Source organism: Melanostigma gelatinosum, assembly GCF_949748355.1.
Source record: "Melanostigma gelatinosum genome assembly, chromosome: 15".
In the NCBI taxonomy this organism is placed as follows: domain Eukaryota; kingdom Metazoa; phylum Chordata; class Actinopteri; order Perciformes; family Zoarcidae; genus Melanostigma; species Melanostigma gelatinosum.
The window spans coordinates 18,616,382-18,634,493 of record NC_136648.1 but is presented as its reverse complement, the minus strand read 5'-3'; the positions used below and the strand labels follow the sequence as shown (position 1 = coordinate 18,634,493).

At 47.9% G+C, this 18,112-nt stretch overlaps 1 protein-coding gene across 3 annotated transcripts; it reads left to right on the top strand.

Annotated features, from left to right (window-relative positions):
* Positions 1-1,083: 1,083 nt before the first annotated feature.
* chd8 (chromodomain helicase DNA binding protein 8) lies at positions 1,084-17,668 on the top strand. Of its 3 annotated transcripts, none has more exons than XM_079285581.1 (39): positions 1,084-1,162; positions 2,304-3,263; positions 3,405-3,710; positions 4,962-5,075; positions 5,208-5,701; positions 5,853-5,964; positions 6,244-6,447; positions 6,584-6,652; positions 6,743-6,798; positions 6,896-7,013; positions 7,117-7,200; positions 7,322-7,459; positions 7,547-7,668; positions 7,909-8,152; positions 8,236-8,412; positions 8,700-8,843; positions 8,957-9,055; positions 9,150-9,309; positions 9,532-9,742; positions 9,873-10,068; positions 10,226-10,396; positions 10,512-10,805; positions 10,949-11,169; positions 11,263-11,465; positions 11,555-11,711; positions 11,789-11,878; positions 12,040-12,143; positions 12,380-12,503; positions 12,675-12,750; positions 12,857-13,128; positions 13,479-13,714; positions 13,909-14,601; positions 14,687-14,787; positions 14,922-15,131; positions 15,319-15,414; positions 15,828-15,941; positions 16,086-16,187; positions 16,283-16,387; positions 16,527-17,668. In XM_079285581.1, the coding sequence occupies exons 2-39, from the start codon at positions 2,406-2,408 to the stop codon at positions 16,893-16,895; spliced, it is 7,644 nt and encodes a 2,547-aa protein (XP_079141707.1). In that variant the 5' UTR covers positions 1,084-1,162; positions 2,304-2,405; the 3' UTR covers positions 16,896-17,668. The 3 variants fall into 3 exon arrangements, with proteins under 3 accessions (XP_079141707.1, XP_079141706.1, XP_079141708.1); XM_079285580.1 differs by having other exon boundaries at positions 14,684-14,787; XM_079285582.1 differs by lacking the exon at positions 15,828-15,941 and having other exon boundaries at positions 14,684-14,787.
* Positions 17,669-18,112: the final 444 nt, after the last annotated feature.

The window sequence follows — 18,112 nt, the reverse complement described above, 5'->3', positions numbered from 1 at the left end:
CTGTCTGTCTTGTATCAGAAAAACACCCGACCTTATTCCCATGAAGATAATTGGGGCCTCTGGTAATCTTTTCCCATTTTTTGTAGTATGATAGCTCATAAATATTTAGCTGATGAGAACAGCAATGGTGATATAAAAATGAAGGCCAGAGTAGGCTATAACACTCAGGGGCCCCAGTGCCAGGGGGACATGCAAAAGCTGTCGGTTACCAGTGCAATAATTGGTTTGTGGTAACATTAGTAAATTGTAAAAAATTGCACAACTAAAATACAATATCATCTTACATGCTAAAGACCTTCACGTTGGCTTTATTACCTGATCTTGAGGGCCTGTCCTCAAGAGAGCGAGAGAGAGAGAGAGAGAGGGGGGGGGGGGGGGGGTTCAGGGGCCCCTTTATGCCCGGGTGCACTCTATTAGCTGTATAATTTTGCCATTCTCTACAACAGCCATAACAGCTAATAATCATATTTCAATCTGGCGGCACTAGAGGGCGCCAAACCCCAGTCACAGAGAACTGAATTACTAATTGAAGCACACAAATCATATTGGTACCGAGCAGAAAGCTGTTGTTGATACCTCAAAATGTAATAATACTCAATAGAAACCCGTTAATGTGCCCACGGGGTTTCGATCTGTGTCTTTAGGTAATAAAGCAATATCACGCGGTAAGGATAATTGCTGAGCTGAAGCCAATGTAATAAAGCCCTGAAAAAACCCTGACATTGTCATTCACAGACGGGCCTCTCGGGTGACACAGTCCATTAACCCTTTCAGATGATTATAACACCGTCTATTTTTCTCCAGTCAGCTCTAAAGGGCCTGTGCTTTCTAACGTGAGCATCTATGGCGGTAAAACGACAACGTTGGAGAACACTTAGTCAAATGATTCCAGCTAGGCCGCATTTATTGCTTTTTCAACCTAACTATGGCTCTAATCCCGCCCAGAAGCGCCCACCAGTGTGACGGATTGCTCCTCCTACCAATGAAATAGCCGCATGCTGCCGGCTCGGGAGGAAACGGACCAATCACCGTTTGATAGGCTACGAGGGGCACGCATTCTACGCTCTCTCTGGCAAGAATGTTAGTTCCTGCTCTTCCCTGGCCGTTTCCTGTAATCGTACAGTGTTGTGAGACGGAGAAAGCCATGTGTGTCGATGCAAAGGTAAATTTAGCATCCCGAAATCATTACTGTGAGAGTTGGGGCAGTGGATATGATGGTTATTTTCATGTATTTTTGCCGAAAAATAGACTCGGACCAACCGAAACAATATTGCGGCCTAACCCGTGTCTGAACGTTGACGAGCAATGGTTATTGTAGCACGTTGCTTTGGTTTGGTCCGGTTTGTTGATGAGGTTGAAGGAGTCCGGTGGACTGACTGGTTGGTAGTAAATGACAGAGACGGGAGGAAATGGTTCCAGACGTACAACACATCACGTTTATCGGCCTCAATATGCTTTCGGTGGCACGCACCCTTTTGTAAGAGGCACATCTTAGTCGCGGTACATGCTAATGCTAGCCGACGGTTTAGTGAGAAAGACTGCAATACGACCAGACAGGAAAGCATCCCACCTCTCCCACATCAGTACCCTCCTCGTCTGACTTCACCCCCAACTATTTATATTCGCTGAATGTTCCGAAAGTAGCGTAGCTTTGTATTTAACTACTGAAGCTAGCTGTGCTTGTTTTTAAAGCTCAAATATGACGTTTTATGGACATGGTGGCAATGAGTTGTGTGTTGTTTTCAAAAACATTATTATTATTATTTTTTTACAATCTGTTGGCAGTCTTTAGTTTACTGGGCGTTATATGTCATTTAAAAAACATGTTTTATTTCATAATTGTTATGATTTAGTGGTGTGAGGCACTTACATTAGTATTAGTATTATTATAGTGATACGGTTTACTCTACTCACTGTAGAGTAAACCTAATCATTTCAGTCACCGCGCTTATAATAAATAAATGTAAGTGTGAGTGTTCAAAGTTGTCTGTGATTTAGTAAACGATGCATTCATTCTGTGCATTAGGAACCACACTTTAATGTGTGATGTTGATGGACATCAAATTAACTAAATTTGAGTTTAAAAAGGAGACCAGGACCAAAACTTTCAGGACTGCCTTTTGCCATGTAGGGCCACATTTGTTACTGTGTTATCTTTGTACAATCAAACACGCGTGTCCTAACCACTGATGAGACTCGCCACATTTCAGTTGTTGTGTACAGATTTGAGCTACATAATCATCAGTGTAGCATTTGTTTGTGTTTTGTTGTGCTTTATTGACACGTCTCTCCTCTTTTACCAGCTGTTTACTTTGAAAGTTGAGAAGAACTGGCCCGCAACAATTTAGCTTCCATCTCGGAGTCTTTTTAACTCTGTGCCCGTCTCCCTGTGTGGAGTGGGCAAGATGGCAGACCCCATCATGGACCTCTTTGAGGACACACCCCTGTTTAACCTGGATGCCCTACCGGACGACTCCTTCTCTCATGGCTCCTCGGACCCCGTGGAGGAGGCCCTTAAGATGGCGTTGGGCCAAGTGGACCCACCGACCGAGACTGAGCTCACGCTCGGTGTTTCTGTAGCAGCTCCCGCCATCCCGGAGCTTGCCCCCGTTCAACTCCCCGCACTGCAGCCGATGCCAGTGGCGACTGCTCAGACTGTTTCCATAGCTGCGGCTCCCGCCGTTGCCCCAGTCCCTGCACCTGCACCAGTTGATACTTTACCTCAGATCCAGGTCCAGACCACCATACCCACCACTAGCACTGTGCTGCTGAGCACACCTATGACAATTTCCAACTCTCCAATCACTACCACTGCCACCACGCAGCAGCTCACACAGATAACTCATCAGCTCACTGCACAGCAGTTAGCAACCATCACACAACAGGCCGGTGGCAAAATTGTCATACTCAAAGGTCCCCAGGGTCAAGCCCAGGTGCTGCAGACTATGTCAGGAGCCACAGGCCAGACAGGTGGGAAGGTCATCCGTGTGTTGTCCGGCACTCCTCTTAAGGCCGGCATGTCCATACTGCAGGGGGGGACGGTCTTGAATCAGGCCGGCCCGGGACAAGCTCAAATCAAGGTGGGTGCTGCTGGGGTGCAGAGGCTGCTGCAGTCTCCCAACGGGCCCGTGAAACAGATGCTGCTGACCTCTATGCCCCAGCAGACACAAGGCCAGACCATTCAGCTGCAGATTCCTGCCCAAGGCCAAGTCCAGACCCAAGGCCAGGTGCAGCTCCAGCCAGCCATGCAGGTCCAAACGCAGGTAAGCACTACTTCTTCTGCTACAGCAGGTAGACCACAACGTGACGCTTGAATCCAGCAATGGTCCAAGCTGTATTTCTAGGTCGGTCTTTTTTTCCCCCAGAGTGTCATAATGAGTCTCATTCTGCGTGTCTGATGGTAGGGTGGCGAACCAAAGCGGATCACACTGGTTCTCCAGCAGCCTTCCCAGGCTGGCACTGCTGCGTCAGCGGGTCAAGGCCAGCAACAGTTGACACAAATCCATCAGGTTCAGACAACCCAAGGGGGCCAGCAGCAGCTCCCAACTAGACTGGTGCTGGGGCAGCTCCCGGGAGGCAAACTGATTATCCAGGGAAGCCAGCTGGCCGCCCTGACCCAGGCTCGGGCAGGCCAGGCTGGGGGGCAGCCCAAAGTCCTCACAATACAGCTGCAGGTGCAGCAGCAGCCCAACCAACAAGGAGGAATTAAGGTGAGAAAAAAGTGTTAGAGTTTGGAGATACCCGTTTGTTTAATCAGATTAGTGGTTTCCCTCCAGTACATGCATTTTGTTTTTCTTCTTTTCTTGTTTGTGGCAAATCACTCAGAGATCTGATGTTCTCTCTTGTGATAGTGTGGAGGGCTGTCTCCATGCAAGCTGCTAGTTTTATATTGATGCCTTTGGAAGGGTGTGTGGGAAGTCTTGAATTTTACTACTAATAATAGAAGCAATTGTAATTCCCAATACACTCAATATTGACATTTGTCTACTTACAGTCACATTTACAACCATTCCCCAGTCGTCAATTCTTTCAAATGGTGTATTTCTGTAATCTGACCCCCGGTGACATGCTGCTGCCCGGCAAAATGCCACCAACAACAAATGTGGCTCTGCGTCACCGATGTTTTAGTTTGTGTTACACTAGAGTTGTTTCTGCTTGTTTTAGACGGCCACACTTAATATTGCATGTGCTGTTACATTACACCACAAAGGAACAATGGCTACCTTTGTGTGGCTGGGACGGATCAGTCCAAATGATGAATATTCCCACAGTGGCTCCGCTGACTAGTATCCATTAGCAGTTTAATGGTAAAGCTTGCTCCTGTTATTTGCCATGTAAGGACATTCGTTGTTTTGAATGTGTCGGTACACTGTAGCCAGTGAATATCTGATGCAGTGGAGATAAAGAAAAGAAGGAATTATAGCAGAGTTCTTTGTGACATAAGACTGAATGGTTTCAGGTTAAAAACCAGCAATGTGGCTCTTTGTATCGAGCAGTACGTCAAATTGATTGTTTGCTCTCAAAATGTACATACCCTCCAAATAATGTACCACATTTTATTTCCACATAACCTGTAGTCATAATGACGTTTCTAAATTATCACATCATTTAAGGTAGAGATTTACATCTTGAGTGTGCCGCTGTTTAGTTCACTGCTGTTTTATACTCTCACGGCTATATTTTCCACCACCGTAAACGTGACCATAAAAGATCGGGAGCGGTTTCATCTCTATGCATTCGGATCAGACATATGTTCAGGATATGTTTAGCCTAGCTTAGCACAAAAGGTTAGAAGCGGAAGGAACGGTTAGCCGAGCTGTGTCAAAGGCGTCTTTCACAGCTTAACGGTCCAGCCGAAAAACACCCTCACTGCTTCACTGTGTTACAGCTAACATTGGCTTTTCTTCGGTTGTTTTTAGAGGGGGCTGTGGCGTCACACATCTGTTCTTTCACTCTTACAGTACCAGCTGGTCTCAGGAACCGGCACTACTGGCAGCCCACAGGTGTTGCAGATCACGCAGGGCCAAGGAGGACAGAGGGTTGCGGTGCCACTCAAAATGCTTCTGCAGCCACAGGTAGATCTCCAGATGTGCATAGACATTTCCTATTTTTATATACATGCATATAATTATATAAAGGGGGAGGGGCTTAAGAGTTTCCGTGTGGCAGAAGGTTTCCTGCACTCTCACGCATTCTCCTTCACACAGACAACCTCTGCTGGCGGCACGGTCTCTGTGGTGAAGGTCATCAGCACGTCGGCCGCTGGCCCCTCCACTACAACCACAACTCCGTCCCAGGCCATCCGCATCACCAAGGCCCCTGGCGAGCCTGCCGCTGTGCGGCGGGTGGAGATCCTCTGCAAGCAGGAGAAAGCGAACCGTATTGTGGCTGAAGCTATAGCTCGGGCCAAAGCGCGCGGCGAGAAGAACCTGCCCAGAGTCCTGAACCAGGATGAGCTTCCAGCCACACAGACCTCCCCAGAGTTGGGGGGCACTGTGACTGTTGTGTCCACGGCTAAGAAAAAGTCCAGCGGAGGAGGAAGCAAGAAGAAAAGTCCTGTAGCTGGAGGAACGACTCCCAAAACCACAGGCGGGGCTGACAAAAAGAGCAAAGCGAAGACGCCAGGAGGAACGACTGGAGTGTCTGTAGGCACAGTGGTAGCCGGGGCCGGGAACAAGAGCAAAAGCAAGACTAAGACAAAGTGAGTGATACTGTATGTGTGAGAGGGGGAATCATTTAATTATAACGTGTTTCTCTGTGTTTGGAAGTGCTTTGTAGAAAACAATTTTCCCAACGCTACACTACTTCACGCCGTCTTTGTTTGTCCTCTCTCTCCCGCCACCTTCCCGCAGCACTATTACTCTAGTGGGAGCAAAGAAAAGAAAGCGCAACGCGTCCTCAGACCACTCTGACGGGGAGTTGAGCCCTGCCTCACCTGCTGCTCTGGATGATGATCTGATTACGGTACAAACTCGCTCATGGTCACATAAATAGGAATTAGATTAGACAAATGGTCTGCAGACGGCCAACGTTAACTGTAACTGTCTACATTGTGCATCCTGTAAAGGAGGGTTTTGACTCAATGTTTCAGCTGACTCGTACTATCAATGCAATTTACAAAGCATGCTTCTGTTTTTTAGTCTGAGTTGATGTTTGTTTTGGTGGATCTTCATCTGCTTGACCTTTTTTTTTTTTTTTTTTGAAAACGCACTGAATTTCATACCTTTGTCTTCTGGCCAGAAGAGGCGCTCCAATCGCGTGGTGAAAAGGAAGAAGTACACGGAGGACCTGGACATTAAGATAACGGATGATGAGGATGAGCAGGAAGATGTAGACGTTACTACAACTGCGGCGGCTGTGGCCTCCATCAGCGGCGGGTCGGCAGTGCAGCTTAAACAGGAACTGGAGCTGGATGTTGACGGACAGCCCAGCATGCAGTTCTTTGTGGTGAGTTTAAATGTACTGAAACAAAAGTATTTATTCTCTGGTGAGACTAAAGGGATTGTCATAAAGAGATAGACACTGATTTAAATTGAGTGGGTTTAGTCGTTAGTTTATTACTTTTTTTTAATTTTTTTTACAGGAAAACCCAAGTGAGGAAGATGCTGCCATTGTAGACAAAATTCTGTCTATAAGGTTGACCAAGAAGGAAGTATGTTTATTCCATGTATTTATTCCAGTACAATGCTTTAATTAAATTTTCAGAATAATTAAAATCCCAAAACCTGTATTTGTCTTTAAGGTGTCCCAAAACCAGTACACCACTGTTGAGGAATTCTTTGTGAAATACAAGAACTAGTAAGTTTCGAGACCTCACTCAACATCTTTGACCTTTGACCTTTCTGCTTCTTGAAGAGACATTTAAATGAGTGAAACCCGACTCTTTTGATCTCAGTTCATACTTGCACTGCGAGTGGGCCACTTTGAATCAGCTGGAGAAAGACAAGAGGATCCATCAAAAGATCAAGAGGTTCAAGACCAAGCACGCACAGATGAGGCATCTCTTCCAGGAGGTGAGGGCGGAGCAGATCCCGAAACCTCTTGTTTTAGGATGCAGTTGAGCTGCTTTGATTTATAACTATTTCTACGGTGTCTGACCCTGTGGTTCTGTTTTAGGATGAGGAAGCTTTTAACCCAGACTATGTAGAGGCGGACAGGATCCTGGACGTGTCCCACAGTGTGGACAAGGACAACGGCGAGGTGAGAGAATGACTTGCTCAGCTGTTCCTCTCTTGGCTGTGAAGCTTGTGCTTTTTTTTCTTTCTGTTATGAATTAGCATGTTTGCAATAGTTAAAAAGTAGCTTTCCCTCTTCCCTCTAGCCCGTTATCTACTACTTGGTAAAGTGGTCCTCTCTGCCTTATGAGGACGCCACTTGGGAACTGAAGGAGGACGTGGACGAGGGCAAGGTCGAGGAATTTAGCAAAATCCAAAACAGACAACCTCGCCTGAAGAGAACGGTGAGCAGTCGAGTGGAAGACGGCAAGGTGCCATTTTTAATTCCTTGTTCTCTTCTGCTCACGCATTTTTCCCTTCTCCGTCCTCAGCCACGGCCGCCTGCCAGTGCATGGAAGAAGTTGGAGGAGACCACAGAGTACAAGAATGGCAACATACTGCGAGAGTATCAGCTTGAAGGAGTCAACTGGCTGCTCTTCAACTGGTACAACAGGTATTAATCACACACGGTCCATGTTTCCCCTTTAGCAAAGTGTATTTTGAAGCCACATCGAACTGGATTGGTGCTGTTATTTGAATAGGTGCAGGAGCAACTTTAGGATTGTAGTACAGCATAACATGAAGAAGGCATTGTGTCCTCTATATTCTGGCCAACGGTAGTCCAGTTGGAATGATGCTTGTTGATCGCTTCTCCCAAGGATTCACTTATTCCTCGCTGTTTCTTGTCTCTCAGACAGAACTGTATCCTGGCAGATGAGATGGGTCTGGGTAAGACCATCCAGTCTATCGCGCTGCTGTCTGAGGAGTACGCTGCTGGCATCCAAGGCCCTTTCCTGGTCATTGCTCCCCTCTCCACCATCACCAACTGGGAGAGGGAGTTCTGCACATGGACCAACATGAACGCCATCGTCTACCACGGCAGCCTGGCCAGCCGACAGATGATCCAACAGTACGAGATGTACTTCAAGGACGACAAGGTGGAGCTACTGGTTACGATTGTTGTTGATTAACTTTACTGATGGTACACGTGTCTAATGAAAATGCTCAATTCTGTCTACAGGAGCACTTGATCCCGGGTGCGTACAAGTTTGACGCCCTCATCACGACATTTGAGATGGTGTTATCCGACTGCCCAGAGCTGAGGGAGATCTCCTGGCGCTGTGTGATCATTGATGAGGCCCACCGCCTCAAGAATCGCAACTGCAAGCTGTTGGACAGCTTGAAGATGCTGGATGTGGTGAGTGGTCCTCAGCCGAATCTGGATTTTGGAACAAAGCTAACATTCAAATGTGCAGAGAGTAATGGGATGCTGGTCGTTTGAATGGCTACAACTTATTTCTTATTTCCTGGTTCTTCCTTCTGTATTGTCGCCTGCTTTTATACATTGTTTTTTCTTTTCTTTTTTTTTTTTCTTCCCTCTCTGCCTGAATGTTTGGTCCACCTAAACCTTCTTCCCTCCCTGCCTGTCCTCCCACGGTCCTTCTCTATCTTATGTTTGTGTTCTGCTCTTGTGTTTTCTTCCAGGAACATAAGGTGTTGTTGACCGGCACTCCTCTCCAGAACACTGTGGAGGAACTCTTCAGCCTGCTTCATTTCCTGGAGCCTGCTCAGTTTGCTTCTGAGGCTGAATTCCTCAGAGACTTTGGAGACCTCAAAACAGAGGAACAGGTGTGAAATACACACTCGCCTTCGTATTCACACACAATGTTCTTTGTCTTGGTATTTTGTAGCAGTCACTGAGCAAATCTTCTCGTTATCATTTATTTCTCATGGGTCCACAGGTTCAGAAGCTGCAGGCCATCTTGAAGCCCATGATGCTACGACGGCTCAAAGAGGATGTTGAGAAGAACTTGGCACCCAAACAGGAGACTATCATTGAGGTTAGTGTAAATAGTGCACATGGAATGTAAACTGTTGTGTTAGGAGAGCTGAACAACACAAATAAGGTAACAATTTGACTGCGTTTGCTCTCAGGTTGAGCTGACGGCCGTCCAGAAGAAGTACTACCGAGCCATCCTGGAGAGGAACTTCACTTTCCTCAGTTTAGGGGCAACCAGCAACAGCAATGTCCCCAACCTGCTCAACACAATGATGGAGCTACGAAAGTGCTGCAACCACCCCTACCTCATCAATGGTAGCGCATCAGAATGTTAACTCATTAGTCTGCATGCATGTTTGTTAGACTCAGCCTAGAAATGATCTACTTCAAATAGTTTTTTTTTCTTTTGGAGGGCAATTCCAAGTAGTATCAACATCAACTAAAAAAAGTTGATGTTGAATGTTCTGCCAACAAGCGATCTGAGCTGCATTTGCTTGTGAAAAGCGCTCACGATACCGTCGTCCCTCTGTTGTCCAGGCGCGGAGGAGAAGATCGTGGCTGAGCTGCGGGGGGTGTACGACCCCATGGCGCTCGACTTCCATTTGCAGGCCCTGATTCGGTCGGCCGGCAAGCTGGTGCTACTGGACAAGCTGCTGCCTCGCCTCAAGGCCGGTGGCCACAAAGTGCTCATCTTCTCCCAGATGGTGCGCTGCTTAGACATCCTGGAGGACTACCTCATCAACAAGAGGTGAAAAGGTGTATTTAATTGCGGCTGATTTTTTTTTTTTAATGATTAAATATTGCCATAACTGTTCAAGTATTATGAGGAGTTGTGTGATGTGTTCATGTTAAATATGTTCACTTGTTTTTTTTAACAGATACCTTTATGAGCGAATTGATGGCAGAGTGCGTGGGAACTTACGACAAGCTGCCATCGATCGCTTCAGCAAGCCGGACTCGGACCGCTTCGTCTTCCTGCTGTGTACCCGTGCTGGCGGCCTGGGCATTAACCTCACTGCTGCCGACACCTGTGTTATATTTGACTCTGACTGGAACCCTCAAAATGACCTGCAGGTACAAGATCATACGGTTCTTCTTTCTGGTCTAAAGATGGTTCAATGAGACTGCAACAACAAACATCTTTATATTCATTTCTTGGTATACTCTCTTGCGTGTGTTTTTAAAATGTCAGCAGCTGCCTGTGATGCATTTTTGATCCTTCTTTTATCAGGCCCAGGCTCGGTGTCATCGTATTGGTCAATCGAAGGCGGTCAAGGTCTACCGCCTGATCACCAGGAACTCTTATGAGAGGGAGATGCTGGACAAAGCAAGCCTGAAGCTTGGCTTGGACCGGGCCGTCCTCCAGAGTATGAGTGGCAACAAAGAAACCAACGTCAACGGGGTAAGAGTGTAGTATCGCATCTTTTTAATATAGTATTTGCATCTTTATTTAGAGATATTAGTTTGCGTAATCCAGTTTGGGCTGCTTGTGTAAATGACATCTGTGTCACCTCAAGCAAGTCCAGCAGTTCTCCAAGAAGGAGATCGAGGACCTGCTGAGGAAGGGAGCCTACGCTGCCATCATGGACGAAAATGATGAAGGCAATCGCTTCTGCGAGGAGGACATCGACCAGATCCTTCAGCGGAGAGCCACCACCATCACCATAGAGAGCGAGGGCAAGGGCTCCACCTTCTCCAAGGCCAGCTTCGTGGCCTCTGAGAACCGCAATGACATTGCCCTCGATGACCCGGAATTCTGGCAGAAGTGGGCCAAGAGAGCCGACTTAGACATGGACTCCATGACCAGAAAGGTAAGGGCAGGTTCTTATTTTTTTAATATATCTATATATCTATCTATATATCTATCTATCTATCTATCTATCTATAGATATAGATAGATAGATATAGCTCAGATTAATATGTAATTGACTAAAACTGTCTTTGTTCTCCACAGAACACTCTTGTGATTGACACTCCCAGAGTCCGCAAGCAGACCCGCCAGTACTCCACTTTACGAGGTGAAGGTGGAGACCTGTCTGACCCGGAGAGCGACGATGACTATCCACCGGCCAATTCCAGACAGTCGCGTTCCTCGCGGCGCTCCGACCGCCACAGCGGAGGGGGCTACGGCCGCACTGACTGTTTCCGGGTGGAGAAACACCTGCTTGTCTATGGGTGCGTAGGCTTTGCCGCTCGATTTCTCAATCTAGACTCCGAACGTTTGTCCCTTGTTCTCACTCTACGACCGGTTCTCTTCTTGTTCTCCAGTTGGGGTCGCTGGAAGGACATCTTGTCCCATGCCAGATGTAAGCGTCGTCTGAGTGAGCGCGACGTGGAGACAATCTGCCGAGTCATCCTGGTCTTTTGTCTGCTCCACTATCGCGGAGATGAGAACATCAAGAGTTTCATCTGGGAGCTCATCACACCGCCAGAGAACGGCCGCGAACCCCAAACACTACTCAACCACTCTGGTAGGCGCGGCGCACAGAATCACGCGCACAATGTTTTACTTCCATCCATAACCTTTGAAATTAACTGTATAACGTTTATCTCTGCCTAGGCCTGTCGATCCCTGTCCCAAGAGGCAGGAAGGGCAAGAGAGTAAAGGCCCAGAGCACGTTTGACGTCCAGAAGGTGGAGTGGATCCGCAAGTACAACCCTGAAACCCTGCTACTGGACGAAAGCTACCGCAAACACCTCAAGCACCAGTGCAACAAGTCGGTGAAGCACAATCAGCTGTGTGTGTAGATTGTCATCAGTGTTCAAACGCTAAACCTCTCCTGTCCTACCGCAGGGTGTTGCTGAGGGTGCGCATGCTCTACTACCTGAAACAGGAGGTGATCGGCGAACATGCAGACGCTGTCCTGAAAGGGGCTGACAGCAGGTATCTAACGCTGCCCTTTGTACATTCAGCCAAATGCAGACACACACACACACACACACACACACACACACACACACACACACACAGGCTCTATTACTGGAGTTCACTGTGATGCACTCGAACACAGTATCGTTCACTTATTTCATTTCTTTTTTTCTCAGGGACGTCGATATCTGGATGCCGGAGATGGAGCAGCAGGAGGTCCCTGCTAGGTGGTGGGATACTGAAGCAGACCGCTCACTGCTGGCTGGCGTATTTAAACATGGTAGGTTTTCTCTCTGTGTAAGCTCAAAACATTTATGAGCCTAGTGTAAGGATTTGTTATCGCTTAAAGGGACAGTGTGCAGACTTTGCTTGCATATAGCGATGTGGTTGCTTAGGAAGTCAGGGCGAGATGGTTTCGGTTGTGGTCATGTTCACCATTATTGTAACGTGTCAAGCAGCTGCCTCCGTTGTGGTGCTTTTTATTAAACACTGCCTCGACTCTTCCTCTATTACCAGGTTATGAGATGTACACCACCATGCGGGCTGATCCCTGCCTCTGCTTCCTGGAGAGAGCCGGTCGGCCTGATGACAAGGCCATTGACGCCGAGCAGCACACTGGTGATGCCGAGCTGGGAGATGAGTGAGTTATCTCGGCCAATGGCCAATTACAACTTATTAGCCTGTAGATTGATGGCAGACTTACAAGTTAACTGGTTATTGTAACATTGCCTTATAATTAACTGTATGAAATGTATTGTACCATGGTGTCTCTTTCCCTGCTTAATGGTGCCTAATTGTTTGTATTGTGTAGTCCTGATTATGATAAGTACTCGGAGGACCCGGAGTTCAAGCCTGCATCAAGACACGCCAAAGATCTTTTCGATGAGGTAGGAACCTGAGCCGTCACATTGAAGCCGTTCTGTCTGCACTCGTTTTTTTTGCTAACCTCGCGATAAGCAGTTTAATGATTCTCTGTTTGACCTCGTCTTCCAGCCTGATTCCATGAACGCTGACGATGAGATTTCTGTGGAAGACAAGGTGGGGCCAGCGCTCACGGAAAGCTTCTCCATCCAGAGCGGTGCGTGCGACTGGCCCTCGAGCTCAACGCTCACAGCGCGGTTGCGGCGACTGATCACAGCTTACCAGCGCAGCTACAGGCAGGAGCAGCTGAAGATCGAAGCCGAGGCGAAGGGCGACCGCAGGCGCCGGCGGTGCGAACAGGCCAGCAAGCTGAAGGAGATTGCGCGGCAGGAGCGCCAGCAGAGGTACACCGTCGTCAACTTTATTATTTTGTCTTCTATGGAAAAGGATGATTATACGTTACAATATGAACCATAGGAACAAAAGTTATGTTTACATTCAGTGTTACTCACCGAAACGCTTTGTTTGTGTCCTTGAGGTGTAAGAAACGTGATGAATGTAATCCCTTCCTCATGAAACCTCATTCATTTTTAAACCTGTATTGTTTTACGTCATGTTAATAGCTTAGCATGCACATGCAGTATCAATGAAGACCTAAAACATCATCTTTAGGGATGTGCCAATATGTTTTATTCTTCTCTTTCATAGCTATTCAGTAAATATTCCCCTACTTGCCTTTCTGTCTTGCTCCCAGGTGGACACGTAGGGAGGAATGCGACTTCTACCGCGTGGTGTCGACTTTTGGTGTGGAAAAGATAATAAAGAAGGAGCAAGGTCTTCCTGAGGCCGGAGATCCCGATTTTGACTGGAACCACTTCCGGACCTTTGCTCGTCTGGATAAAAAAACGGACGAGAGCCTCAGTCGATACTTCCGCTCTTTCGTTGCCATGTGTCGGAGAGTTTGCCATCTGCGCCCAGGCCGCGGTGACGGTAATTACCTAACCTAACTCGTGCTGCCAAAAGCTCGGCTTAGCCACTTGAGCAACAGTTAAATGTGTTTGACGCTTACTTTCTGTGACGGCTCACAACACCATGTACTTGCGCATGTCCTCTTTCTAAAAACCTGGATTTATCACTCTTAATATGTGTGTATAAGTAAATATCTCTTGTCTCATCCTGCTCAGAATCATCAGAGCTTTCCCAGACTGTCGCCCCCATCACTGAGGAGCGTGCTTCCCGAACCCTGTACCGCATTAGCCTCCTGCGTCGCCTCCGCGAGAGAGCGCTGCCCCACCCGTCCCTGGAGGAGCGTCTGCATCTGGCGCCGACCAGCTCCGAGCTGCCCACATGGTGGAATATTCCAGAACATGATCGTCAGCTGATGCTGGGCGCCGCGCTGCACGGTGTCAGCCGCACTGAGCTCTCCATCTACTCGGACCCGCAGTTCACTTTCAATCAGGCTCGGGAGGAGTTCATCCAGAACCAACAGGCCCCGCCACCCCCACCTGAAGCACCGCCCGTCATGCCCCTCGTCATGCCCCTCGTCATGCCCCTCGTCATACCCCTCAGCCAGCCGAAGGCTGTGGAGGAAGTGCCTGTTGTGAAGGTGGAGGTCTTTAAAGAGGACGCCCGGTTGCTTGGAGGTGAAATCAGTGCTGAACTGCAGAGTACGCCCTTGAGTCACCACGACGGCAAGGCACGAGCGCAGGGCTGGAGCCTCAAGAGGAGCAGGGGGAGGAGCGGCAAAACAGGAGGAAGGAAGGGAGAGGGAGGGGGAGGGTCGGATTCTGACTCCGATTCTGATTCTGGCTCGTCGTCCTCTGGGCGATCCGGCAGCAGTGACGAAAGCGGAGAGAGTGAGGAAGAGGCGGAAAGAGGTACGTTTGTAGTTACAGAGAGAACAGTTGAATGCTTCAAGAATAAACTCAACAATTCATTATGTTCCCTTTTTCTTCATAGCAGGCATGAAGCTGTGTGACGTGGATGAAGAAAATAGTTTACTCTCCATGACTCCATCTCAGGATGGCATTCCTCCTGATCCTCTCAGAGTGGATTGGCCCAAGGTATTTAATGCACACAAGTCACAAAATGTGTCTAAATTAGATTAAAGCATTTCTCATGAAGGAATGAACAACATGTTTATTTTTGTTGTCGTGAATGTCCGATACATTGGGCTCCTTTCTTTTTTTTGTCCCAGGACCGCGTGTTAATCAACCGCCTGGACAATTTGTGTACGCTGATGCTGACTGGTCAGTGGCCCTCAGGGCGGCGCTACGTGACCGAGGCTCAGCTCAACCCGGGCTCAGAGCTGGCGGGAGACGAGATGGCCTACACGAGGGTGATCCGTAAACCCAGCGTCCCCGGGGAAGACGGAGAAGATGGGGAGTTCACTGTCAAGCTCCTTAAGGTGAGTCGACAGTGGAGGATGGCGTACGCATTGAAAATATACAAATATATTTGCAAATAAAATCATTTTAGCTGTCTGCCAGAAATAATTTGAGTCTGTTTAAAGTCAGAGACGGACACTACAGGGTGCAACTGTGATGTGTAGGTCATGGCTAATTTCGAGGTCTCTCTGTTTGTGGCACTGTCAGGAGGAGGGGCTGAAGCTGACCTTCTCTAAGCAGTCCCTGATGCCCAATGGGTCGGGGGGAGAGAGCAGCGGCCGCAAGAGGCGCAAGGACCAAGAGGTACGTGTGTCGGATCTACAGCCGGCAGGGGCGACTGTGGCTCAGTGGTAGAGCGGTGTCATCCTTCCATCGGAGGATCGGCGGTCTGACCACTAGTCCGTGACGATGTGTCTTTGGGCAAGACACTTGAGCCCACATTGCTCCCGTAGGCTGTGCCTGCGGTGTATGAATGGATGCGACTGGTTAGTTTGAGTCCTGATGGGCAGGTGGCAGCTTGCATGGTAGGCCCTGCCATCAGTGTGTGTGAACGATGACATGTAGTGTTAAAGCACTTTGAGTAGTCGGAACACGAGAAGAGCGATATACAAGTACATCCATTTACATGTGCTCCACTCTAGTACAGGAAGAGTTGGATGCAAAAACCAAACTGCCTTGGATTTAGTTTAACTTTTTTCTGGCTGTCTCTCTTTTAGTTATCAGACCCAGATGGACTCAGTGATCCACTGGAGCGTACTCCTCGGCGCAGGGACCCTCCCACCTGGTTAAAGGAGAACCCAGATTATGAGGTGGAGGGAGACATGCTGGAGGTATATATTCGTGATGTGGAACAAGGACCAAGTGTCAATTCATTTTGCCGTGCTTATTATAAGGCCCTGGTCTCCGGCTGGTAAGGAAACAAAATATACTAACTATGTTTCCGCCGTATTACATAATTTGTCTTGTTTCCTCAGCTTCTGGTGAACAGGAGCAAGAGGAAGAGGAGGAGGAGGACAGATAAACCCCTGACAGGCAGTGAGAAGGTCAAAGTCATCAACATGAGGATGGGAAAGAAGGTGAGACATGCAGCGACTGGCATCATAGACTTGATTTGTTGGCTGCGTGTTATCGCTCGCCGACAGACAGACATCCAAATGTTTCTCCTCTGTAGGTCGGAGCTGCGTTCTGTCCGATGCTGCAAGACCTGAGGGAATATCTGGAGGAGAATCCTGATAACGCTGTAGCTCCCGACTGGGCCGAAACTGTTCGGAACTCTGTACGTACTCGGAGATGCTACGTTGTTACCGGAGTTTGTTGTGCAGCATTGTTTCACCATTTGTGAAAGCCTCTGTCAGAACACATCCCGCCCTCTTCTGGTTGTTTTCCAGTCTTTCTAATCCTTTTTCTTTTCACAGGGCTTCCTGCCGGCGACCTTCTTCCACCGACTACTGACCGAGCACTCGGAGATCCCGAAGAAAAACCGGCGCCGCCACCATCACCACCACCACCACCATCATCACCACGCTCCAGAGCCCGCCCCCGAAGACCCCACCTTGGACGGGGTGGAAGAGGAGACTCTGGTGTCAGACGGAGCCTACATGATGGATGAGGAGGACCTGGAGACCTCCCATCACTTCCTCACCAGTCCGGACTTTGACGTGAAAATGGAGGGCGGCGACAGCCTTTCCCAAGGTGACTATGACAGCTCGGATCAAGAGGTGCTATTGGACGATGTCGTCATAGCACAGAAGGACTCTGACTCCTCATCAAGCTCAGAGGATTGACTGAACCCCTCTCGCCGAACACATCGGACTTAGTCCCCGTCTCAACAATGAATCATGTAATTCCTCGTCATTTATTTTTCCCCTTTTATGTATCAAATTATGGATGAATGTGGGGTTTTTTTGTCGCAACTTTTATTCATTTATTTTATATAGGTATTTTTTGAAAGGAGCCGGTTTTGTTTTCTATTTCAACATCACAATCGTGTTTCATCTTTCTCTCCCTGATCCTCCTCGCTGACCTGTGACAAAATGGCAAAAAGCTGAGCTTTCTTTCTTACTTCACGACTCGTCGTTCTCCTCCTCTTCCCTCCAAACCTATTCTTTCCCATGACATTCCCAGCCATGACCAAAAGGGGACCGTTGCTGTACAGATGCCCTTTTCTTATCAAATAACCTCAATGCTGGCCATCTAGCGCTACATGAAACTGGACATGTATACTGAGCAGAGCCCGAACCCTAAATCCCACAATCCTCTCCCCCCCCCCCCCCCCCCCCCCCACCAACATCTCGTTTGGTCATGTCTTCTGTGTCCAGACGAGTCTGTGAACTAAAAGGGGATCCAGTGCGTGGATGTACTGTTATTGTTTTCACTCTATGGGAGGGGTGGGGTTTGAGAGGGAGGGAGAGGGAAAATGGCGTATTAGTTACTGAAGCAGTGCTAGGAGGATGGGTGTGTTGTCCAATATAGAGCTGGTCAATTATGTACTACGGTGCAAAGATGCCGGCAATGAGTTACTCTTCTTGTTTTATGATCCGAGTGTATCTGTGAAATGAATAACAGCAATCTACAGTGAAAGCAGGTGTGTTTGTGTTATTGTGACTTTCACCAAGCAGAATAAGGAGGTTTACTGTTTGTACACACGTTTTGTTATATCCACTTCTGGTTAATGACTGCCTATTTATAGCATTTGATAATGCTTCAGAGCTTAACTGATTCCTGTTATGAACTACAAGTTAGTAATGGCCGCATTCTTTAGACCAATGCAGAACTTAATAGCACTAGATATTTATTGAGTTAAAAGCCCCTTACACTGTTCCACTGTGTTTATCACGGAACATTATTGTTCTGAATCTCTAAAATAAGGTAGCTGAGATATGTTATTAGGCTATATGGATGCTACACATCACGAGAGAAGGCCTTGCTGCCTGAAAGGCTGAACTCTGAGTAAAGTCCCCTGAACCGCGGATATGGTAGAATTTATTAAAAATATTTAGTA

What these genes read in the sequence shown, in the direction of transcription:
- chd8 (XM_079285580.1), top strand. Translation starts at nt 2,406, where the DNA reads ATGGCAGACCCCATCATGGACCTCTTTGAGGACACACCCCTGTTTAAC. An exon ending in AACACTACTCAACCACTCTG is followed by an intron (nt 11,466 to 11,554) that starts GTAGGCGCGGCG and finishes ATCTCTGCCTAG; the next exon opens with GCCTGTCGATCCCTGTCCCA. An exon ending in GATGCCGAGCTGGGAGATGA is followed by an intron (nt 12,504 to 12,674) that starts GTGAGTTATCTC and finishes TGTATTGTGTAG; the next exon opens with TCCTGATTATGATAAGTACT.